General features: G+C 45.7%; 2 protein-coding genes and 1 pseudogene across 4 annotated transcripts; all 3 read left to right on the top strand.

The window, feature by feature from the left end:
* Positions 1-56: 56 nt before the first annotated feature.
* CIAPIN1 (cytokine induced apoptosis inhibitor 1) lies at positions 57-8,663 on the top strand. The gene is made up of 9 exons (XM_083625340.1): positions 57-213; positions 2,343-2,518; positions 3,106-3,258; positions 4,201-4,277; positions 4,667-4,829; positions 5,573-5,646; positions 5,879-5,994; positions 7,062-7,131; positions 7,978-8,663. The coding sequence occupies exons 2-9, from the start codon at positions 2,362-2,364 to the stop codon at positions 8,086-8,088; spliced, it is 921 nt and encodes a 306-aa protein (XP_083481466.1). The 5' UTR covers positions 57-213; positions 2,343-2,361; the 3' UTR covers positions 8,089-8,663.
* A 144-nt stretch (positions 8,664-8,807) lies between these two features.
* Positions 8,808-11,460, top strand: LOC310767868 (protein S100-A6-like; annotated as a pseudogene). The gene has a single exon. The product of its transcript is annotated as a protein S100-A6-like (transcript).
* Positions 11,461-14,697: 3,237 nt separating this feature from the next.
* On the top strand, positions 14,698-24,598 carry LOC310767843 (C-signal-like). Of its 2 annotated transcripts, XM_083625363.1 has the most exons (6): positions 14,698-15,290; positions 17,788-17,839; positions 21,352-21,539; positions 21,855-22,013; positions 22,545-22,655; positions 24,352-24,598. In XM_083625363.1, the coding sequence occupies exons 1-6, from the start codon at positions 15,144-15,146 to the stop codon at positions 24,463-24,465; spliced, it is 771 nt and encodes a 256-aa protein (XP_083481489.1). In that variant the 5' UTR covers positions 14,698-15,143; the 3' UTR covers positions 24,466-24,598. The 2 variants fall into 2 exon arrangements, with proteins under 2 accessions (XP_083481489.1, XP_083481490.1); XM_083625364.1 differs by lacking the exons at positions 22,545-22,655; positions 24,352-24,598 and adding an exon at positions 22,142-22,214 and having other exon boundaries at positions 14,980-15,290; positions 21,855-22,108.
* The last annotated feature ends 211 nt before the right edge of the window (positions 24,599-24,809 follow it).

Here is a 24,809-nt window from a genome sequence, read left to right as displayed (position 1 = left end):
GCCATCTTTGGAACGGGCAACGGGGCGTCAGGAGCCGCTCTTTAATTGCTCACCGCCATCTTTGCAAAGGGCAGCTGGAGTGCGGGGCGGGCTTAGCTAAGGGCCGATCGAGAGCTCGTGACAAGTCGGGAAAGGTCCGTCCCGAGCGGCTGGAAAGAGGAGGCGGCCGCTGCTGCTGAGCTCACGGCTCCGGGAAGGAAAGAGGGAAAGGCGGTACGTGACGAGACGCGGGCGGGGAGGGGCAGCCTGGGCACGTTCTCTTCCCCTCCTGCGCTTGAAATGGGCGAGGGTCTTCCTCGCTGCCCTTGGGTCGCCTTTAGACCTTTGCCTAACGGAAGGCGGGGGTCGTCGTCGTCCGTCCACCCGGCCCACACAGACGCACGCGCGAATTGCCCCGAGGCCGCCCATCTCCCCGGCACTTGGGCGGCTCGTGACGTCACTTCGGCCCTTCCCCGTTTGGTGGAGGAGGAAAGAGAAGGCGGGGGGGGGGGCTTGAAGGAGCTCCAGGTGCCATGTACATGGTTCTCTCTCCCCCATCCCCATTAAAATCCCCACAACAACCCTGTGAAGTAGGCCAAACTGAGAGATTGGCCGTGCCAAGGTCAGGTCAGTCTGTGGCAGGGTCAGGATATGAATTTGGGTCATTCAGCTTCTAGTCCAGCCTTTGCCAAGCTGGCCCCCTTTCAGGTGTTTTGGACTCCTGCTAGGCTGATGGGTATTATAGTCCCATATGCCTGGAAGGGACAAGGTTGGCGGACTACTCCCAATACTTTTATCAGCTGTGCTGCTCTTCAGTCGCTGCCACCTCCTCACTAAGTAACTTCATATATCCCCATCCTCTTTGGTTCACCAGAGAGCGTCCTTCAGTTTCTTCTTGGGATTATATCTTTTCCCTCCTGCCTACCTAGTCATTGAATTTAATTGCAGCCTTTCTCACCATAATAATTGTTTCTTAGCCCAAAGCATACTCAGGTTCAGGTGCCAGGCTACAAAGTTCTTGCGATGGCCAGCTGGAATGCAGCAATTTGAGGAAAAGGAACCCAAAGTTGCTGGTCTTTCAGCAGAGGCAATAGAGAAATCTCACAAAGGTGGTCTTTCTGCAGCAGCAATGGAGAGGCCCTACAGTCGCAGCCCTCCCTTGATAGAACTGCTGAGGGATGTGATAGCTGAGGGAGGAACCTCATGGAGAGGCCCTGTAGGTCTTTTTGAAAAAATGCATCACCCTCCCAGTTTCCATAAAAGACTCTTGCTTTTCAAGTTGAGTAGCTCAGTTTCCGTGTGGTAAGGATGGTTCATTTGAAGCTGGCCACAGCTGAAAGTGCAGAAAGAGAGCAAAAAGTCTTGAGACGGATCTTTAAAGAGGTGTGTATGATTGAACTCTTTACCAGGCCCAATTACTTTCAGCAAAAAGGGGAGAACCTTGGTGGAAATGGAAGACCCTGATCAGTTGATGTGCAGACATGGTCTCACTACTTGCTGCCCACTGATTCTAGACTTCTTATTACTCCATTTTCATTGGTTGCTTAAGATCTGCTTATCTGTAGTCGAAACAAAATTTAAAAATTCCTTCTGATAGCACCTTAGAGACCAACCACGTTTGTTATTGGTATGAGCTTTCGTGTACACGCACATGTTTTGAAACTCTTATCTGTACCGTTTGGGGGAGAGTAGTGCCTTCTACAGATCTGTGGTTCAAATGTGTGCAGATGAGATAAGAATAAAGAAATGGCCTCAGTCCAGTATATCTGAAGGAGCGTCTCCACCCCCACCATTCTACCTGGACACTGAGGTCCAGCACCGAGGGCCTTCTGGCGATTCCCTCACTGTGAGAAGCCAAGTTACATTGAACCAGGCAGAGGGCCTTCCCGGTAGTGGCACCCACCCAGTGGAACGCCCTCCCACCAGATGTCAAAGAGAACAACAACAACCAGACTTTTAGAAGACATCTGAAGGCAGCCCTGTTTAGAGAAGCTTTTAATGTTTGATGCATTACTGTATTTTAATATTTTGTTGGAAGCCTCCCAGAGAGGCTGGGGAAGCCCAGCCAGATGTGTGGGGTATAAATAATAAATTATGATGATGATGATGATGATGCTACCCCTGTATTCTCTAGATCTTGGTAACAGTGCTGTAACTGAAAATAGAAGCAAAGTCCCCTAAACTGAAACCATCTTTTTTAAAGAATCGTACCATTTGGGGAAACTGGCTGACACGTTCTCTTTAGAGAATGCTGTCAATATTAACAACCAGGAAATCTCCAGAAATTCCTGTTGATTTAAGTCTCTTTTCCTTGGCGCTTAATATATTGCACTTTGTCAACAGTTGTTTTTTGTTTCTTTCAGGTTCTGCATTGTTTCAGACATGGCTGCTCATGGGATCTCCATGGGCCAGCAAGTGGCAGTGATTTGGGATATGCACTCTCCTGCTGAAACGCTGCAAAGTTTTGTGCAGAACATCCAGGCTGCTGTTGGAGTTGAGGGTCATGTATCTGTAGAAAATATCAACCAGCTGCTCCAATGTAAGTGTTGAAAAAGTATTCGTTGCCGTGTTTGGTTTTAAGGTCTCATTGTAGCACTGAACCAGTACATGTTGGACATCATAAAATTTTGTGTGTAGAGAATGAAACAGCACTGAGCTCCTTGTTAAGTCACTGACAGCCTGAGAAAAGCCCTTGCTGCTCTTGTGCCAAACAGGGATGGGGTAGTGACTGCTGTCTCTTCGCCTGTCAGGCTGCTTGTGACGCACAGCAATGACATTCTGTACAACATGGGAATAATTTGTGGCCATGAGAAGGATGTTGTCCTTTTCTTAGAATACCTGGTTTTTTACCATACAATATGTGAATTGCCTAAGTGACCTGATTCTGACTGCAGCATGCAGAGGCAAGGAGACAGCCAGAATAACGCATTGCAGCCTTGTGTGTAGCAATCTCAAGAAATCTAGAAGTTCTGTTCAGTGACTGACTCAGTAAGAGTTTTCCAAGATTACCACTTAAAATGGCTTTGAAAAAATACTGCTGAGGTCATGGTGTAAAAACCCCATCCGTTATGATGGCATGCATATGTATGTAGAAGGATAATGTGTTCTCTTCTTTTAACTCTTCAGCATCCCATAAGGAATCCAGTTTTGATGTGGTTCTGTCAGGCCTGTTACCTGGCAGCTTGACTGTGCATAGTGCAGAAGTACTGGCTGAAATAGCTCGGATAGTCAAGCCAGGGGGCCGTGTCCTTCTGAAGGAGGTAGTGACAACAGAAACAGGTAAGGGGGTACCTTTTCTCTTACCTCTGGACCATGGGTGTCAAACATTAATTTGACTGATGGGGCTCTGTTGAGTTTATTTTTATTTTTATTCGTTTTTTCTTTTAACTTTTTTATTTGAAAATGCTTTTTATTGGTTTTTGTGAATACATAGTAATAACAAAATTCTTCATATAATCAATCCATGAAATTCTCTGAATCTCGTGACTTCCCCCCCCCCATCCCTTACATGGGTCCTAATAACAATTTTTTTACCAATATACATAATATATTCTCCATATTTTTCATTGCTATAAGTTATGCATAAACCTCATTGCTTTATAAGTGATTCTTAATGTCCAGCTAACGTTTTAATTTGCTTACAATGTTCTCTTGCGTAAATTATTAATTTTTCCCATTCTTTTTTAAAGTCCTTATCCTCTTGATTCCTTAGTCTCCTGGTTAGTTTTGCCCGGGGCTTCGTTGAATTTAAGCTGCCATAGCTTAGAGCTTGTCTACACCTGAGCTTGTCAGATGGTCATGGCAGAGTTGATTTAACCAGATGTTGATACAGCATCTGTAACTGAACATAACTGGGTATCAGTGGAAGCAGTGCTGGAAGTTGTGTGTTCTTGAGTTAAGTTATACCACATTCAATTCCTGCTTGAGTTGCAAGAGAACAAGATATTTAAACAAGTTGATTCAGTGATTGACCTAATAATCACTTCCTTACGCTAATTAAGATCAGCTAGAGGGCTTTAGGGATTCAGTTACAGGGAGATTGCTAGAAATAGCCCATTTATATTTCCTAATTAATTGAATTGATGTCTGACAGTTCCTGAAGTGATTCAGGTAATGCAAAGAATGAGGCCTGTGTGACTCTCTTCTGTGGGACAGTCATGCTTTGAGCACTGCACCTAGTTGATTATGGATGCTTTTTCCTCCTCGTCCTACACCTCCCAGATAACAACAATGGGCTCAAGACAATCCCCAAGCTACCTGCAGCTTTGACACTCTCAGGGCTGGTGGAAATAAAGGAGGTACGTATGTGGATATTGAGACTTCTATAGATCATTTATTCCAGAAAATTTAACTATGTACAATATATTTGGAGACAACAAAGCTTTGGGTTTCCCTAGGGAGCAAGCAAAAGTAGCCTTGAAAATGCTTGCTTTGGGTGGCATTCACTGGTAGTGCTACTCAGAGTATACATAGTAAAGTCAATGGACATGACTAACGGTCATTAATTTCAGTGGGCCTACACTTGAGAAGGACTTAGTTGAATACTACCTTTGGGTTTCTTTGGATGAGGTTTCTACAAAGGGAAAACATATTGTGTGGGTATCATGGTGCTAATGTGCTATTTCTTCTGGGTACTCTGGGATGGATTTGACACCAGGCTAATTCTTTGCTTTGTCTTGTTTTTTAGTTACAGAAAGAGCCCTTAACCTCTGAACAAATGCAGTCTCTTCAGGAACGTCTGGGTTTCCAGTGCAATGAAATTTATTCTGTTCAGATGGAAGGCAAGAAACCCAACTTTGAAGTGGGATCTTCAAGTCAACTCAAAATTTCTTTTGTCAAGAAAGAGAGAGGTGAATAGGGATCTCTCTTCACAGCATAATCTTATGAAATACATTCACTTGTCCATAGAATGTGAATTCACTCTGTTCTTTAGAAGTCAATATAATAACCAAGGTGGTTACTGACACATGGTCTTTGAAAGCAATGCTCCTTACCCTTTTATAAGCGTAGTGTCTGTTGGTAGCCTTCATTTCAGCCTCGAAAGCAAATTGCTAAACTAATGATGAACATGTTCACAGTGCTTTATGTCAGGGTATGGAATCTACATTCCATTGGCCAGAGTGGTTTGTGGCTTAATTTCAGCCAGCCTTCAAGGTCTCTTGCCCATCATTTGTTCAGTGGGGAGCAATTAAGGGAAAAACAAGCCTTTATGTTGAGCACCCCCTTTCTCTGTAAGGGGATCTGCAAGAAAATCAAAGCAGAAAGTACAATATCTCAGCTGTGGCAGCCCTATTTTATCATGACAGCATCTCACGGAACTTCACAGAGTGATGTGCTTCAGAGCACAGTATAATGTGTTTTCATTGTCATGCCACCACGTTAGAGGGCCACATAAAGATTTTATATCTATATTGGGAGCAGACCTTATGTTGGATGCATTATAATAGATTTTCCATAGTTAGATCTGAAAATATGCTGAGGTGCTCTCTAACAAAGTTTGAGCTGAAAGGTCCCAAGAATGGATTAGACAAAATATGTGCTAGGACCCCACTGTTGTTCTGTTCTCTATAATTTCTTATTCTATTCTCCTTAGAGAAGCCGGCTGTGGATCCCATGGCTGCAAAGCTCTGGACTCTTTCTGCCAATGATATGGACGATGATGATGCAGTGAGTATGAAAATCACCAAATGCAAGCAAAGGAATGCCCTTATTTTATACATTTCTCTGTGTTCTAATGGCTATGCCAGTGCCACATTATTTCTGCTGTTTTGTTCTGAGATATCTCTAGGACTGTGCAGAAGCACACCTGGAACAAACCTCCCAAAATGGGGACTGTCTTAATGGAGAGGGAACCATCTTAGTTTCATATGGATCATGGTCTTCTTCTTCTTCTCTCCAGGATCTTCTGGATTCAGACGAGCTTTTGGACCCTGAGGATTTGAAAAAGCCAGATCCAGCTTCCCTTAAAGCCCCTTCCTGTAAGGACTCTGGAAAGAAGAAAGCGTGTAAGAACTGGTGAGTACTGACATACAGTGGTAGCTCGGTTTTCTAACATAATCGGTTCTGGAAGACAGTTTGAGTTCCGAAATGTTCGAAAACCAAAACCTCAGTAGCCCACAGCTATGCCTCTGGATCTTTCACGCAGCAGAAGCCGCATAGCATGTTCGACTTCCGAGGCTTGTTCGAAAACCGAAGCATTTACTTCTGAGTTTTTGGCATTCGAAAACTGAAACGTTTCACTTCTGAGACGTTCGAAAACCAAGGTACCACTGTACATGGACATTCTGGCCCTAAGATGAATTTGATTCCATGGTCATAGGCCCAGCACCTTGTTACTCTCAAGAGAAGTGACTTTTTTTGTGACATGAACAAATGTTTGTGATGCTGCAAACAAGCTGCTTGAATTGCATGTGGGTTTTTTCAGGTTTATGTGTTGTTCTTTTTGTTTTGTTTTTATAAGATTTGCTTTGTATTAACTAGTAGGGATGTTTTATTTATTTATTTACAAACTTCCTGAACTTTATTGCTTGAGATCAGTTATGCAACTCGTGCATCTGAAATAAGATTGGGGGGGGGGGGGGAGAGAATCAGCAAAATACAGCCTTGGGGAAAATCCAGGTAAGAAATGAAGAGAGTGAACTGCAAGCTTATGTACATCAACTTGGAAATGAGTCCACATGGAAACCGGGACTTCCAAATAATGGTACATAAGGTCAGTTTGTTGGAAATGTAGTTTCTCCTAAGTTTGAAACCTAGGCCAGGAGCTGGAATTCTTCAACTAAATTTATTTTATTGAATTTATATACAGCCCTATGCCCTGAGGTCCCTAAATAATAGGGAAGATCTTGGAATTTGCATATTTCAGTGTTCTGTCCTGTTTGTAGCAGTTGAGATACTCTCTGCTGCACAGCACTGCTGTGATCAGATTGGAGAGAAATAAGAACTAGCATGTCTGGAGAGCTTTACAGACACTCTAAGGAAGAATAAGCCACCCACTGCCTGCTTGCAAACTGTTATATAATGATTTCTTTGTTAAATAAATAGATTTATATGTAGATTTATAAAGCTTCTCCCTTCTGCAGTACCTGTGGTCTTGCTGAAGAGCTAGAGCAGAAGAAGAACAACATACAGCCCAAATCCGCATGTGGCAATGTAAGGATGTACATTTACTTGCTAATCAAAACACTGGATTTATATCTAGGTCGGGAGTGGGGAACCTTTTCACTCTGCTGTGCTGGATCCTTTGGTCCCCCATCATGGCAGCCCTTTTTCATCCTGGCAGGCTGCCCTCCTCCCAGTCACTTGACAGTCAGCATGGTCAGCTTGGATCAGCTAGATTCCCTGACTGCCAGCTCCAGACTGTAGCTGATCCTAGCGGGGCTTGAAGCCACTGCAAGTCAGCTGGTTGCTGCTGTATTCGAGACCCGCATTCAGCAGAGATCAGCTACACTCCGGAGCACCCACATGTGCTTTCTGCCATTTGCAGATGCAGAGCAAAGCACGTGATTTCAGATAGCTTATATACATGGCAAATTAGTTAAGTGTGTTCACCATAGGTGGACATGCAGGGTATATACAGTTTCTAACACAGAAGAGAAAGCCATAGAATAATTTGTCATGTGAAGAAGCGTTGTGCAAGATGAGTGTAAAAATGTAACTCCTATCTTGCCTGTTCCCCAAGCCGTGTGGACTGTTCCCTAAATAGCCTTTGGTTCAGATTTGTTCAACTGCTATGGTTGAGGTGGAATGAGAATTATCCTGGAGGATTATATGCAGCCACTAAAATATTTTTTCCACCTGGGGGTGGGGGGAAATGTGGTGCATTGAGCCTCAATACTGACTGACTTTGTCTCGTTAAGGCCAATTCTTCCCCTCACCCCTTGAGACAAACTTTTAAGTCCTATTTAATGCAAGCCCCTTCCCACTTGGAAAATGAACAGGAACTGTGAAACATTCCCCTTTGCCAGGGCACTGACTTGGCCTCTCTTCTCCCTGCAGTGTTACCTGGGGGATGCATTCCGGTGTTCCAGCTGCCCTTACCGTGGCTTGCCAGCCTTCAAACCTGGCGAGAAGATCCTGCTGAATGAGAATAACCTCCATGATGCCTAAGAGAGGGACAGAATCAAGCCTCCTTGTGGGGCACGTACACAGCTGTTCTTTGCCTTTTTAGGCTGTGCATTGTTTTGCTGCCATAACTCTCACTCTGGGAAGGTCTCTAATAAAGGGAAAGGGACTTTATTGGGGTCAAGGAAGACAAGCAGATGGGCTGCTGTAAGCTAAAGGGAAAGGCCTGCATTCTAGGCTCATCTCTGACTAGCTGACCTATTACTTGTTCCTTGGTGTCCTGTTCATTAACATAGATTAGTGGACATCGGGGTTTTAAAAAAATGAGTATGATTTAACATCGAGGCACTGGCCATCCTAACATGCTCTATAGACAAAATGGCTATACTGGCAATTGTCTTCACATTATCCTGGGAATTCTGAAGCAGCTTCAAGTGCTGGCTTGTCTTACCAAGAATCCTTTTACGTATATTTTTTTGTGGCCAAATGCAGCACCACAAATTACATTTTGGGGATGGGAGGAGAGGGATTGATTGTGAAATCCCAGTTGCACATTTATGTGTTCCAGGGTTTTGTGCAACTGAAATGTATGAGGTTCTGAAATTAAACCTGTGAAACTAGCTATCTCATTTCTTCGGTTCTTCTGGTATATCACTGCCAAGAAAACTTCTCTATTGTGGGTGTTGGAGGACTCAATTAGGGAGAGGGAGATGCTACCTGAGCAGGGGCAGGGTTTTACTTTGAGCTGGTGACAGTCTTATTGAACGGAGGCTTTTAGGAAGCATTCCTGCTTTCCTTCCCCTCTTTGTAATGTTTCCTTCTTTTAGAAAGGGAAAGCAGGAGGAGAGTCAATTATATGGGCTAGTTCACAGCGTACTTGATGGAGAACTGTTTATTTTGGGGTGTTCTGCTGGATTTCCATAGGGGACACTGATATCCTCTAATAATGTCTGTGCAGGCAGCAAATTGAGAATTCCCAGCAATACTCTACCGTTCCTCTGATGATTAAGGTGCTATGTCATGTAAATTGAAAGGCAGGCAGAACAGAGATGGATTTAGTGCTTTTCAAGGTAACAGTGGATGCTTCTTGGAAAAGAAATAAGCTTTGACTAAACCAAGAAATGTTTTGTTCTAGACATGCAGATCCATATGATGGCCCGATTGACACGCAGCACTGAATCAAACCATATTTTCAGAGAGAAGACTGTGGTTGCTGCATTCCTCCCCAGTGCTACTGTGCTCCCTAGCACTAAGCCATGCTCTGGCTTAGCATTGCAGGTGAACCTAGGCATGTGCTTTGTCTCACTTCAGACAAACCATTAGTTGTTGCCAAGGTTTGTTCTTGGTTTGCCACTTGTCGTTTGTCTGGAGCAAGACTAGCTACAAGGCCATGTTCAACCAGGCCAGGTAACTTGCTCATTTACACTAAGCCAAGCAAACTGGGCCATTTTGATCTATCGAGATGAGTGCAGGACAGCAGAGGCTAAATTAATCTGCTTCGTTCCCTGCCTTGGTTTGATGTAACGGTGATCATTGAGGCAATTGGCAAGCAGTTCACAAGTGGTATAGGCCCGTTGTGTCAGTATAAGTAGGAATCGACCAGCCTTCACATTTTGCTTACTTTTCAACCATCATCTCACTTGGCTATTGGGTGCTCAACAGTGTCCAAAGCCTCTTGAACCTTCTTCCCCAAGAATGAAAGATTGTGGAAAACTGGTCCCATTGGAGACCTATTCATTTTTAGGCGCCAGATGGAGTAAAGGTATTTAACTTGTAGAAGTAGCAATAACTTTAAATGCCTTATGTTTTCAAAGAGCTGGGAACCACCTGCTGAGATGCTGAATTTTCAAACCCATACTGTATCAACTTCAGTTACTGGTATTGGGAAAGGCTTTAGAGCAGCAGATCATTCCCTCCTGCAGAGGTTGCTACCGCAGCACCTGTGAGTGCTCATGTATCCACAGAGACCTTCACTAGCTCTCCTACTGGAATTGGAACTTGTGAGGTATTCTATGGTAGCCAGTGGAATAGGTGGCTGTGTGGGCTGTGTGCAGTGCCCACAACAATTTGTCTGGTTTGCAATTGTGCTAAAAAGGTTGGTGACCCTTGCTAACTCATTCCTGCAGGTTTCAGTACCTATGCTTTGAAACTTTAGTGCACCAACTGGTGTCATATAATAGAGGTTAAAATAGGGTGCATTTGACCACTTCCTGCCACACGGCACTAGACCATCTTACTTCAGATCTCTCACCATGGCAGCACCTCTTGACCCAAGCTATTGGTTTGCTGGTTGTCACCTTCCACAAATATGCTTGTAAGGATGGTGATAAGAGCAGCCTATGTAAGGAGGAGTTGAAGGAGTTGATCCAGAACGAGCTGACCATTGGGCCAAAACTGCAGGACGGAGAGATACAGCCATTAATGAAAGATCTGGACCGCAATGGGGACCAAGTGGTGAACTTCCAGGAATACGTCACTTTCCTGGGTGCCTTGGCAGTGATTTGCAATGAAGCTTTGACTTCGTAAATGTACGCCCCGGTGGGGCAAGGTGTCGTGGTTCAGGATTATACCTCTGTAGACGGTTTCATGTCCAATAAAATTTTAAGTGTTGTAAAAAAAAATTAAAATTAGGGTACATTTCTTCAGCTTTTCTTCCTTACTAATTGTGTAATGATTCTTAAAACAGGTTTAAAATGAGGTCGAGTAAAGAAATTTTGTAACACTGAATGAATTTTTTAAAAAAACCACTCTAAAGAACACTATTGCTTGTTCGGGGCGGGGGGAGGGTGGCCAGCAAAGAGATTGGTAAAGTTGGGTCCTGGAATTGGGACATGACTCTCTAGGTTCCTGTGGAAAACTGTAGTGCAGGCAACCCCAGTGGAAAGCTGGTCTTGAAGTCGGCACTGCTCAGTGTGGAGACTGACTGCACTGCAGAGTTCCTGTTGCAGAATTCTGTAATGCAGACAACCTGCTGAAATGAGGGCTTGAAGCCAGGGCCAGCCAGAAGACCAGTTGAACTTCAACCCCTGCTTCAGTTCACTGGGAAGTTCCTCTGCAGCACAGTTTGACCTCAAAGGGGAAAAGGGTTGCCTGGCATGGTGACATCAGATGACTGTGAGTGGCGCCACCTACTAGTCAAATTGGCTCACTGCAGTCCAGGATCCAGCCTGAATTCCCAACACCTGTTCTAAGGTAACGTAGGGATTTCAAGGTAGGCCTGGTCCTTGATGATGTTATTTTGATTTAACTGCAGCATATTCTTAGAATTTGGTTCTCTATCCAATCCAAATTGGTGTCTTTATTAATTTAGCTGGTCCCTTGGCGTGGAACCTAGTTACTTTGTGTATTTATAGAAAACATAATTCTTCTTTTCTACATAGAATGCATTATTAATAAATAAACTTATGTGTTAATGCACTGTTTCCAAACAGAAAGTTTTAATAGCAGCCAATTAACTGGCTAAGTAGCAGGAAAACAATGTTGGTCTTTAATCATGAAATGCTTGCTTGTTCCTACTCCCCCACCCCTTACCTCTTAAATTCTTTAAATATTTTATTCTGTTGGCATCACTTCCAAATAGCTGATGAGATTAAAACATTAATCTGGTTTTAAGAGCCACATGTTGAAAAGGGAAAAGGAATCCCCGGGTATTTTGGGTGTGCGCTACTTTTTCTTCCCATCATTCACCAAATAAGCAGTCTGTAGCTACCCTTCCTGCTTCTCTCCCAAAGTCTAGTTAGGGCTTACCCAGCTTTGGGAAGGAGGGCTCTAAGACCCTGCCAGAGTCTTATGCCTCCTTCCTAAAGCCTGTGCCTCCCTTAGCCAGCTTTGGGAAGGTAGCTTGGAGCTGTGTGTGTGTGAACTTCTGGCCTCGCATGCACAGGGTGCTATATTACCAAGGTCCGCCCCTCCTGCAACTGGGTATGGCTTTCGTGTTGTTTATTTTCTTTTATTCCATTTCAGTTCTTTCATCTTAGATCTGCAAAAACCAACATGCCCTCTGGGTTCACTAAGGGTGGGTAGCTGAACATTCATTTATTAAGTGCCTCCTGTCACAATGTGTTCGTTGCGCCCCAGGGGAAAGACTTATTCAGGGAGGCCACCTATAGAAATGGGGCAAGGCCATCTGTACTCACAAGTACTCAATGTACAAGGTTCTCCACTTCTTTTGGACTACGACTCCCGTCTGCACTCTACATTTAAAGCACTACTTTAGCCATGGATTTCCCCCAAGGAATCCTGGGAACTGTAGTTTGTTAAGGGTATTGGGAGTTGTTAGGGCAAGACCCCTCGTCTCCTCACAGAGCTACAGTTCCCAGAGTGGTTTAACAATCCATCCTTCCGCTAGAGGACGCTGGGAACTGTAGCACTGTAACAAACTACCGTTCCCAGGATACTTTGGGGAAGCCATGCTTGTTTAAAGTGGTGCAAAGGGGGCCTTTGGCAGGTTTTTTAATAAATGAAGGTAGGATTATTTGCCAGGCCCAAGCATGTATCTTAAAAGAGGATTATAAACTTTGTGCCAGTTAACTACCACTCCCAGATTAACTGAGTGGCTTCCATACAAAAGGCTGTAGCTGTTCTGGCAGGCCTGCATTACAATGCTCAGGGTGGTGGTTGTTTTTTTTAAAGCACGGTATAGTTGGCAGCTGAATCTCCACCACCCATTTTCCTGAGAGTTGTATTGGGTTTGCTTGCATTAGCGGAACGTTGAAAGATCCAGGGCACACAACAGAAAGTGCTTTTTCATGCCGTGAGTAAACTTTGGAACTTGTTCCCATAGGAGGCAAAAATTACCACCAAAAGGATTAGACATGGAGGACACAGCTATTGATGGCTACTACGGGTGGTGCTGTGGGTTAAACCACAGAGCCTAGGACTTGCCGATCAGAAGGTCGGCAGTTCGAATCCCGGCGACGGGGTAAGCTCCCATTGCTCGGTCCCTGCTCCTGCCAACCTAGCAGTTTGAAAGCACGCCAGTGCAAGTAGATAAATAGTTACCGCTTCGGCGGGAAAGTAAACGGCGTTTCCGTGCTCTGCTCTGGTTCACCAGAAGCAACTTAGTCATGCTGGTCACATGACCTGGAAGCTGTACGCCGGTTCCCTCGGCCAATAAAGCGAGAGGAGCGCTGCAACCCCAGAGTCGGTCCCGACTGGACCTAATGGTCAGGGGTACCTTTACTAGTTACAATGGCTAATGCCTCTGCATGCCAGTTACCGGAATCACAAATGGAGGGTGTGCTGCTGTGTTTTAATAACTATTCTCCTGTGAGTTGTAACATTATTTAGAATAAAGGTTCTCTACAGGCCAGATATTTGCATAGACAGATGACACAGAGTGCCTCAGTATTTGTATAAGAAATAAAACCATGCCATTTATGAAAAAAATAGTCATTTGAGCTCTGCCCTTCCCAAGTTCTATATCCTCAGCTCAACATGACCTGCATTTGATATCCTTATGCTAGGCATTACTTGAGTCTGACCAGTGGCTCATCCAAGTCGCATCTCTTACACACACACATCCAAACGAACTGATGCTGCAATGGCCTCAAGTGTGAGAATGCAAAGATCTGTTTTCCAAAGATGGACCAGTAAACACCTGCAATCTCCGCCACCCCCAAATCTCTGGAGGAAGCATTTCTGAATCTGCAGATAACAGGTCAAGACGGCACTTGAGGAGTAACCATGGGCTGGCAAGAGTAGAAGGACTGGACCCTGGATGAGGGGCAAATTGTCCAGGCACTTTTAGGGTTCCAAAAAGAAAGATCTGAGATGGAAAGAAGACAAAGTAGGAATGGCAAACCAAGCCTTTGGGAGTACACCAAAATGGCAAAACTGACCGGAAAGCTCAGGAACCAAGAAGACAAAGACTTAAATAAAGAAAAAAATTATAATTAATTTAGGAGACCTCTGTAAGCAGATGAAAACATTAGCAGGATTTTCATAACATTTGTAGCAATTATCATGGACAATACGGAGAGATATAAAACATGGATTATGAAATAATATGCAGTTGGAAAGGTTGACAAAAAGACCCATGGAGGGAAGGGTGGGAAGTCTGGAGATCCAGATAAATCTCTAAATATGGATATGTATTTTGTATTGCTATAATTCTACACTTGTAAAATCAAATAAAAATTATTGCAAAAAGCAAAGCAAAAAGAAAGATCCAAGCCCCCACAGCAGGGAGCTGTCTGCAGGACAATTAGTATTCCTATATACATCTAAAATTCCATGGCAGGCTTGCTTTGTGCTGGATCCAAAGCTGGGACTAATGGAGAAACAAAATCTGTTGGGCGTTAATGCAGTGAGCCCTACTATCTTATCCGCAGGTTGTTGGTATGTGTAAATAAAACCATATTTCCTAAAGGCACTCCAGTCTCTGTTGACTAAACACTGGATAAGCACCTGAAAACCCTGGAATCTCTCACCGCTCAGAGATTGGGGTGGCAAATGCGATTTTTCAGCTTTAACTCTCTAATGCTGGCGGAAGTAGATTTATGCAGGAATTTCAGATTTTAATCCATTGGTCTTCTCGCTCTCTTTTTATTATCTCCCAGTCATTTCCCCACATGTGTTTTAAACCTCCTGCCAGTCCTGTGCCCTACTTTTTAGAAATGGTACCTTTTATTGTGCATTCTGTTTCAAGGATCGTTGCTTCAAGCCACGGTCTTACGGAAATGTGTGCTTGGGCCGCAGGGCACCCACCCAACATTTTTCTCTTTCAGCTGAGTTTGCCATAAATTGGGGTTGTTTTCCATTCCAGAAACCCTTTAGTCTATAAGGATTTCTGCTGTATTTATGAACTAGGCTGCATAGATTGCCATGCCTAATGCATTCAGTACGCTGTGATTTCCTACAGAGTCTCCTTTCAGCCCAAAACTTCCAGTGTGTGTTTGTTTACCCAGAGATTTCTGCCATGAGTCATAATTACGAAACGTAGCATCAACTCCCTTAACAAATCCCCGAACAAAAGCTGGTCTCCGTAGCAGTAAGTATAAATAGGCAGGAACCAGCAAGGGCAAACAGTGCCAGCTCAAATTTAAGTGCAGAGAAAATAGACGGATAGCAAGAGTAGAGGGTCTGCATCCAAGTCGGTGATGTCTGGGGCCCATTTCCACAGTGTCCTGGTCACAGGAGCCAATCGGGGTATTGGGCTGGAAATGGTGAAGCAGCTCCTGCAACTACGAGAACCACCAAAATGGGTCTTCGCCACATGCAGGGATCCACATGGAGGAAAAAGCCAGGTGAGACCGTAGGGATGGGAAAGAGGTTCGTTTCAGTTAAATGCAAACGTACCTGCTTTGCACTTTCCAGAGTTATCCGTGAGCTGAGATGCAGCCACCTTTTTGGAATTCCCACTTAATGAGCATCCCCAGCCACGTACTATGGCAAAACGTGCATATAATTGCATAGAGCAGCGAGAACATACCAAAACACATTTTATTAGGGGAAATTGCTTTGCAGAAATTGTGCATGTTAGAATAAATCCACACTGAAATTATGATGAATTCTCATGAGGACTTTTAAAACAGAAAAATAGCAAACTGGAAATATGGGGCTCTGCTATACAGCTGCAAATAAAAGGTTTGTAAATGTGTGGTAAAGTGAAATATACAATTGTGGTGAGCTATAGCAAATTCAATGCGTTTTTCAAAACAATTTTTTAAAAAGCATGTTCATGACATTTTTAACGTGTGTAGATTCCACCATGGAGAACTAAAGATTGGGGAAATGAGCAACTGAAATGGACAGATTCACTCATCCCCAACTTCAGAGCTGACCATCCTTTTAGGAAGTGACAGTTTTTCACATCCGATTCCAGGCTGAGAGAGAGAAAGGGAGCTGTGCAAGAAAGTTAGTTCCACTCCATTCAGAAGTTCCATGGGGCGGTGGCTAAGGGAAAGGGGGTGTTCTTTGTAGCAGCCCCTGAGCTGTGGTATCCCCTTTCCACAAAAATGCATCCAGCACCTTCAGCTCTCATCGTGTCAGTGCACCTCTTGACCCTGGCTGTTGCCCCTGAGCAGTGGCGTAGCGTGGGTTGTCAGCACCCGGGGCAAGGCAAGTAATTTGCGCCCCCTAACCCGTGGATTTGCGCCCCCTAACCCGTGGATTTGCCCTAACCCCAGATGTTGCGCCCGGTGCGGCCGGCCCCCCCTGCACCCCCCACGCTACGCCACTGCCCCTGAGATGTGTGTTTTTAGGACTCACCCTATTCTCTTTATTGTAAATTGTTTTTACCTCATTTTAAAATTATTATTATTATCTTTAAGATTTGTAAGCTGCCCTTGCTCCTAAAGAAGCCCAGGGCAACAAGCAGCAAGCTATAATACAATAAAAAAACCCCACATTTAACACATCTTAAAAACGATTCAAATACAGGTGCAGGCTGGGAAAGATCTCAGTTTAAAAGGCTTGTTTGACAGATTGTGTTTTTACAAAATAAGATTGTGTTTTTCCATTGCTGCAACCTGCCTTGGAACCTTATGGAGACAGGTGGGTAAGAAATGATGATGATAATAATTAGCAAGCGTTTACCATCTTTTCGGCTAAAACTGCTCAGCATAAGCTACAAAGGGAAAGCTCTCCCTTACACCCTGCATGAGAGGCAGGAAAGGGAAGATCTTCCAGGGAGGCAGGCTGGGAGAAGGGAAGCTCCCAGGTGAGAGCTGGGAGGGTCCACCACCTTTTGTGTGGTACAAGGGTTAAGATGCACCTCTGATAGAGGCCTTTGTGTCTCCACCCTTCCTTTTGTGTGTTTGTCTTGTTTTGTTTTCTCCTTTCTTTTCTGTTTTCATTTAGATTAGTTTGGCTTTTACTGTATTGTATCATACGTTGAAAAGCTTTGGGTTTTTTGTTTTTAAGAGAAAACTCTCTATTATTTTATCCTTTATGTTCTGAATGCTCCATCAGAGAGAGAATCCACATTTTCTGGTTTCCATCACTGGTTACCCTGTTCCTCTTTCTTTTGTTCCTATATTTGCCTTGTGGGGGTTGGGAGGGGTAGGGGACGGAATGCCTTCTTAACATTTTGTTTCCTGAGAGTTTCCATAGTTCTCATTTAGGGTACAATTCCTTCCCCAGGGGGAGAGAGAGAGAGAGAGAGAGAGAATGTACTCTACTATGCTGCCTGTGTGGTATTGTGGTTAGAGTCCTGGACTAGGACCTGGGAGACCAGGGTTCAAATCCCCATTTGGCATGAAGCTCACTGGGTGCCCTTGAACCAGCCACTGCCTCTCTGCCTAACTGACCTCACACAGTTGTTGTGGGAATTAAATAAGGGGGAGAACAATGTACGTCACCTCAAGCTCCTTAAAGGAAAAAGGTGGGCTATAAATGCAATTAATAATAACAGCACAGGTTACACCAGAAGTCCGTGAGGTCCTTGGGGGCCTGGCACTTATTCAGTATCTGCAGAGTTGTATGTCTGCTGTGGTTCTGCAGCAGCAGAAAAAACTAGCTCCTTGAGATTCTCACCTTTCTGACTCCTGTGACTTCGAAAAAACTGTGAAGCCAGTCAATGTCTGTGAAAATCTCAGAAGCCAGAGGCTGAGTAACACTGAGCAGTCTAGAGTGCCCCATATAACTCAAACGAAAGCAAAACAATTTGTGCAAAATAAGTGAAATGATGCAAACATACTCGGGCCTCAGACTTTTCTGGGTCTAGCATTTGACATTTTTACAGCAGCACTGAGGAAGCCTTGAGGGTTTGTTTCGCACATGACCCCATTTTTCTCCTTTTAGGAACTGAGATCGCTGGCTTCTAAACATCCCTGCCTCGTGATTCTGCAGCTGGGTATGACTTTCGTCTTATTTATTTTCTTCTATTCCATTTCAGTTCTTTAATCTTAGAACTGCAGAAACCAACATGCCCTGTGGCTCCATTTAGGGTGGATAGCTGAACATTCATTTATTAAGTGCCTCCTGTCACAATGTTTTAGTTATGCTCCAGGCAGAATCCTCACATCTCTTTGCTCTGTTCATTTTGAAGGGGAAAGGCTTATTCAGGGTGGCCTCCTGCAGAGGTGGGGCAAGGTCATTTCTACTCACTCAGGTACTCAAGGTAGATCAGTCTCCCTCAACCTGGGATCCTCCACTTGTTTTGGACTACAACTCCCATCTGCACTGTACATTTAAAGCACTACTTTAGCCATGGAGCCATGTGTTCGTTGCGCCCCAGGGGAAAGACTTATTCAGGGAGGCCACCTATAGAAATGGGGCAAGGCCATCTGTACTCACAAGTACTCAATGTACAAGGTTCTCCACTTCTTTTGGACTACGACTCCCGTCTGCACTCTACATTTAAAGCACTACTTTAGCCATGGATTTCCCCCAAGGAATCCTGGGAACTGTAGTTTGTTAAGGGTATTGGGAGTTGTTAGGGCAAGACCCCTCGTCTCCTCACAGAGCTACAGTTCCCAGAGTGGTTTAACAATCCATCCTTCCGCTAGAGGACGCTGGGAACTGTAGCACTGTAACAAACTACCGTTCCCAGGATACTTTGGGGAAGCCATGCTTGTTTAAAGTGGTGCAAAGGGGGCCTTTGGCAGGTTTTTTAATAAATGAAGGTAGGATTATTTGCCAGGCCCAAGCATGTATCTTAAAAGAGGATTATAAACTTTGTGCCAGTTAACTACCACTCCCAGATTAACTGAGTGGCTTCCATACAAAAGGCTGTAGCTGTTCTGGCAAGCCTGCATTACAATACATCTTCCTGAGAGTTGTATTAGGTTTGTTTGCATTACCTGACTGTTGAAAGATTCAGGGCACACAACAGAAAGTGCTTTTTCATGCAGTGCATAAACAGGAGGCAAAGATGGCTACCAAGAGGATTAGACAAATTCATGGAGGCATCGGGTATCAATGGAATCGGGTATCAATACTAGTCTCAATGGGTACTGCCTCTGCATGCTAGTTGCTGGAATCGCAGGTGGGGGGAGGGAGTGGTGCTGCGTTTTATAAAAATAACAGTATTCTCCTCCTGTGAGTTCCAACATTTTTGAGAATACAAGCCTCAGGCTTCACTGAAGAGATGAGAAACAGGTTGTTTTCTTTTCAAAAACTTCTTTATAAAAGCTTTTTTAAAGTGGAGTTCTTTAACCTGGTCAGTATCCGTGCTGGATTTGAAATAGCTTTTCCACATGGAATTGTTTTTAGTTGTTTATATATATGGAATTCCTTACATATGGAAATGGTTTTATTTATATTGTCATTGCTTTTATTGTTCATGTTTTTACTATGAAATCACTTTGAGGTTTGTGGCTGTGGTTCCCAGACACTCCCCACAACAAAAGACTATTTGAAAATCACTGAAGGTGACTGAAAATCACAGACCACTTAACGATATTTCTGCCTCTTGTCCCAATCTTAATGTGCTGGGCTGGATGCACGGCTTTTAACTGAATTTTAATTACTTCTTTTATTTCTTGTATATTGTGTTGTTGTTTTTATTGTGCTACAATCTGGAACAAGATAGAGGTGGAACAAGATGATAGAGGAAATAGTGGAGATAGACTGGTGTAGATAAATGGCAAGAGGGGCACCTGCCTGATATGCAATGGCACATATAATAGCAACACAAAGAGCCTGCCTGCTAGATGAAGCCAGTGGCCTATCTAGGCCAGCATCCTGTTCTCACAGTGGTCAACCAGATGCCTGTGGGAAACCACAAACAGGACCCAAGCACAAGATCCCTCTCTCCCAGTGGCGGAGGAAAGGGTGTGTGGGGGTGCAGCCGGGCCCAGGTGTCATCACTGGGGGGAGGGGTGACAAAATGAGTTTTTTTTTAAAAAAAATGGGCTCACGAAACTTTTTAGGAGTGACGTGGTGGCTTAGGTGCCTGCAGGTTCCGCACTGCCTGAAATGGCAGCGTGGGACTTGTGTCTGCCTACTGCCTCTCCCTCAGTCGTCCTACAGCTGAGGGAGAGGCGATGGAGAGCCTCCAAGCCTTCGAGAGGCTCGACCCACCCCCATGGGCTCGGATCACCCCGCCCCTGGCTGCAGGACACGCTCCCGCACCAGGCACCCAAGCGGCTAGCTACGCTGCTGCTCTCTCCTCCTACGGTTTCCAGCAACTGGTATTCAGAAGCATTCCTGCCTCCAACTGTGGAGCCAGAGCATAGCCATCATGCCTACTGGCCATTGATAGCTTTCTCTTCCATGTTCACCTTTGACTTTCCCTCTCTTCAAGGGCCCCCAAATGCCTTTCTCTCCTGCCTTGCTGTTTCCCAGGTTCTGTATCCCTGTCTTAACATGACCTGTATTTGATATCATCATGCTGGGCATTACTTGAATCTGATCATGGGCTCATCCAACCTAGTATCATCATCTATTATTATTATTATTATTATTATTATTATTATTATTATTATTACCCTGCCCATCTAGATGGGTTGTCCCAGCCACTCTGGGCAGCTTCCAACACATATAAAAACATAATAAAACGTCAAACATTTAAAACTTCCCAATTTAGGGCTGCCTTCAGATGTCTTCTAAAAGTCATATAGTTACCATATTTTTCACTCTATAGGATGCACCCGACCATAAGATGCACCTAGTTTTAGAGGGGGAGAACAAGAAAAAAAATATATCTCCCTCTCTGCGCAGCGCCCCTTCAGCGAAGCAGCAGAAGAAACGGAGCTCCTTCCATTTCTCCTCCCGCTTCACTGAAGGGGAGCTGCGCAGAGAGGGAAAGCTGCGCAGCCCCTCTCCAGCGAAGTGAAGCCTCCGGAGTGCAGCAGAAGCGCTCCCACTGTGCTCCGGAGGCTTCGCGTTGCTTTCGTTGAAGCCATGGAGCCTGCATTCGCTCCATAAGACACACACACATTTCCCCTTAATTTTTGGAGGGGGAAAAGTGCACCTTATAGAGCGAAAAATACGGTACTCTGTTCCACAGAGAGGGTGACACTACCAAGAAGGCCCTCTGTCTGGTTCCCTGTAACTTCACTTCTCATAGGGAGTAAACTGCCAGAAGGCCCTTGGAGATGGATCTCAGTGTCCAGGCTGAACGACAGGAGAGGAGATGCTCCAGGTATACAAAGGATTATCTGCGGTTGATGGGCAGAGGCTTTTGCCTTGAGGAGAGAACTCTTTCTCAGTCTTGATGGGGATAGGGCTGAGGGAAAGAACAAATGTGACCAAACCCATGGAGAACAGCTGTAGCTCTTTGCCATGCAGATGGTCCCAGGTTCAGTTCCCCAGGCCCAGCTTTTCCAGGTTGTCCTGGGAAAGTCTTCTCTCTGAAGCCCTGGAAAGCTATAAAGGAGAGGAAGGTGTTTCCATGACAAATCCTGTGCCCTCTTTCCACAGAGTCCACGGATGAGGCTAGCATCAAGGCTGCTGCTAAGGAAGTTGAGGTCCACCTGGCCGGAAGTGGACTAAATCTGCTGATCAACAACGCGGGCGTCATGCCCCCAAGCACCCTGGAGTCGGTGGACAAAGAAGATATGCTGAGTGTCTACCGTATCAATCTCATTGGCCCAATGCTGGTGACACAGGTAGAGCTTATCCTCATACTTTGCTAGAGGTGGCATCCATTCTTCTGGGTAAAGCAGGGAGCAGCAGGTGAAAGGAGATGTTAAAAGGCTCCCTCAACTTTAACGGAAAGCTCTCCCTGCTTATTTCCTTACATTGAATTTCCTGAGGCAGGGGCTTGTCTTCCTAATACCCTGCCACACTCATAACGTATTGACCAAGAAAGAGAGGGGGACAAAATATGCAGGAGGGGTCCAGCCAATGGAGAAGTTGGGAACCAAGGATGGAAGGCCTGGGAAGGGGACAAAGGGACTGCCCATGTCTGTCTTCCTTTGCAGGCATTTCTGCCCATGCTGAAGACGGCTGCTAAGAGGAGCAACAGGAAGGGGCTGAGCTGCAGCCGGGCTGCCATCATCAACGTCTCCACCATCGGCAGCTCAATCGGGAGGCCCCCTTCTATGGCCACGTTCCCCGTCATTTCTTACCGCTGCAGCAAGGTAACGTGGGCAGCACAGCCTCTCCCGCCTGCCTGCATCTTGGCCAATCTGTGCAAGTGGGGCAGGGTCAGCAACAGGGAGTGGGGCCAGGGACAGTTGCCCCTGACATCACTGTGGCCTCCTGGGAGGGGTGAATTTATAGTGCATAATCCAGCACTGACCGCAGCCCTTGTTGCACATAGTTAGGAATTGGCTCCCACAAGGTGCAGTGTGATGGTCACCAAGCAGGAAGGCTTCAAAAGGGGATTGGACGAATGGGTGGAGGAGGGTGGAGCTACCCGCAGCTGCTAGCCACATTGGCTATGTATTGTCTCCAGTGATGAAGGCAGCATGCCTCTCTTAGCAGCTGACAATCCCAAGGGAGAGAACTGTTGCCCACAGCCCAGCTTCTGGGTTCCATGTTGGAGCACCTGGTTGGCCACTGTGGCAAAGAGGATGCTGGACCAGATGGGCCGCCGGCCTGATCCAGCTGCGTGACTCGCTAGTTTACCCTGTAACCTCCACGGTGCTGCTGCTTCTGTCTTTCTTCAGACGGCACTGAACATGCTCACGCGGTGCCAGGCGCTGGAGTACAAGGATGACGGGATCCTTTGCGTTGCACTTCACCCAGGATGGGTGAAGACGGAAATGGGAACAGAGAAGGTACGTAGTGGCAAAATCGCAGTTGGTCATTAGATCAGGATGTGGTAAAAGAGCGGAGGAGGAGCAAGAAGCACAGCTTGCAAACCTCTTGACTAACTAAAGCAGTGGTTCCCAATCGATTTTGGGCCACCGTCCCGTTTGTTCCATAAACGCATCCCCAGGGGTCCCTACTCTACCAAAAGCCGGAATAGTGGTTTGCATGACCCACCAAAGAAGATAGTAACACAATAAAACTCATAGCAGTAATAATTAATTGCACATTTAGTCAAAATCCAATTAAAACTATTTAGTTTAATTAATTCCACAAAATGGATGAACTTGATTCAGTCATACCAGCTTTCCAGAGTCTGATAATTCACACCCCCAGTACTCCCCCTGCCTCCCCTAGGTCAGTGGTTCTCAACCAGTGTGCCGTGGCACCCTGGGATGCCATGGTCAGGGTGCTGTGGGCAATATTGGCCTCTGTCCCTCTTTCCTTCCCTCCCTCCTCTGACGCCCTCTCACATCTCTGTCTCCCCAAGGCTTGCATGGCTGTTTGTTGCAGCAGCCCTGGCTACAAGTTCCGCAGGCAAATGGTGCCTCTGGGGCTGGCCAGAGGGTGCTGGTTGCCAGGAGCTGGGGGAGTCTTGCAGTAAGCAAGCAACCAGGTGAAGGAGCCCAACCAGCCAGTCCGCCAGCCCTTGCTGCTGGGAATGAACAGACAAGGGGGAAAGGCACTGGCCTTTCTTGTGCTTGCTGTGTGCCATGCCTGCCTGGGAGCTGAGTGCACAGTGCTGAAGGGGAGCCTTTCTGCCAAGCAGGCCTGGTAGCACCTGCTGCCGCCCCCCAAAGTAAGGTGCTAGCCCCATGTTCACCTCTGGCCAGTCTTGGTTGGGCCACTAAGGCTAGGGGCATCCTCTTCCCAGGCCCGTGGGGCAGTGTGAGGAGGCACCTCTCTTTGGGGCAGTGGGGGGGGGGAGTTCAGAGACCAGGGGTGGCAGCAGTGGCTGCTGAGAGGACTCTCAAGCGGAGGAGGCTGAGGAAACACTCCACAAAGGAGGGTGTCTGAAAAGGGTGAGAGGCTGCCAGCTCTGCAGGCAAGGGGTGGCATAACTGGACTCCTGAGCCACAGAAAGAATGTAATTGGTCAAGGGAGCTGTGGACTCAAAAAGGTTGAAAACCTCTGCCCTAGGTAATCCTGCCATCCTCCAGAGGGCAATACTGCCCACTTTGGGAACCACTGAACTAGAGGGAATTAGAACCAGGGGTTGGGCAGCATAGCTTGAACCAATACCCAGAATCTGGCCTTTTTCACCCAAGTTGCCAGGAAGGAGGTGGCTGGGGTCTTTTCCCTGCAGAAAAGTCTCCATTCTTGGGACTTTCTCGCATTTCCTCCACTTGGCTCTGCTCAGAAGTGAAACTTATCCAGCCCTGTGGAAGGTTGGTTCCTGGCAATCTGAAGCCTTTAGCAGCCATGGCCCCCACCCAGGTCTTCTTGTGATAATTTTTTTATTAATAAACTGTTTCCCCATAACTATGCTCAAAGCGGCAAAGAAACTTCAAGCAGGGCATCCATAAAATAGAAGCTTCTGCAGCTCAAGGTGTCTGGAAACACCTGGTGCCCCCACCTTTCCATTCCCAAGTGGTCCAAGTCTGGTGTTCTCGTGGCGGGTTTTGGTTTGGATTTTCAATGCAAAAACATGTTTGCACAATGCAGGCGGAACTGACGGTGCACGAGAGTGTGCAGGGGATCATCCAAGTGCTTTCCAGCATCAACGAAGAGAAAAATAGCCGACTGGTGGACTGGGAGGGGAGGATTGTGCCCTGGTGAAGCCAGCAGCCAAAGAGGGATCTCTCCCGATGGATGTGTCCGTGTGTCCCAACCCAGGTCAACTACAAGTAATGTGGTTGCATCTAGCTGCCATGACAGCACTTACAAGAAATAAATCGCATGGCTTTCATAACCTGTCCTGGTCTTCCATCATTTCTTGCTAGCCATAAAAATGCACCAGAGAAGCAAGAGAGACTGAAACACACTGAATGGCTGTCAGGGCTGGAGTCAGGCGAAGGTTAGCAATAAAACAACAAATCACCCGGGGCCAGTGAACTCTTTATTCAAGGAAACAAACCATATCTCAGGCCTAGTGGTCTCAGAATCTGAAGAGTGTGCATGCA

This window comes from Podarcis filfolensis, assembly GCF_964270895.1.
Source record: "Podarcis filfolensis genome assembly, chromosome: 8".
NCBI lineage: Eukaryota > Metazoa > Chordata > Lepidosauria > Squamata > Lacertidae > Podarcis > Podarcis filfolensis.
This window is presented reverse-complemented; position numbering and strand designations above follow the sequence as displayed.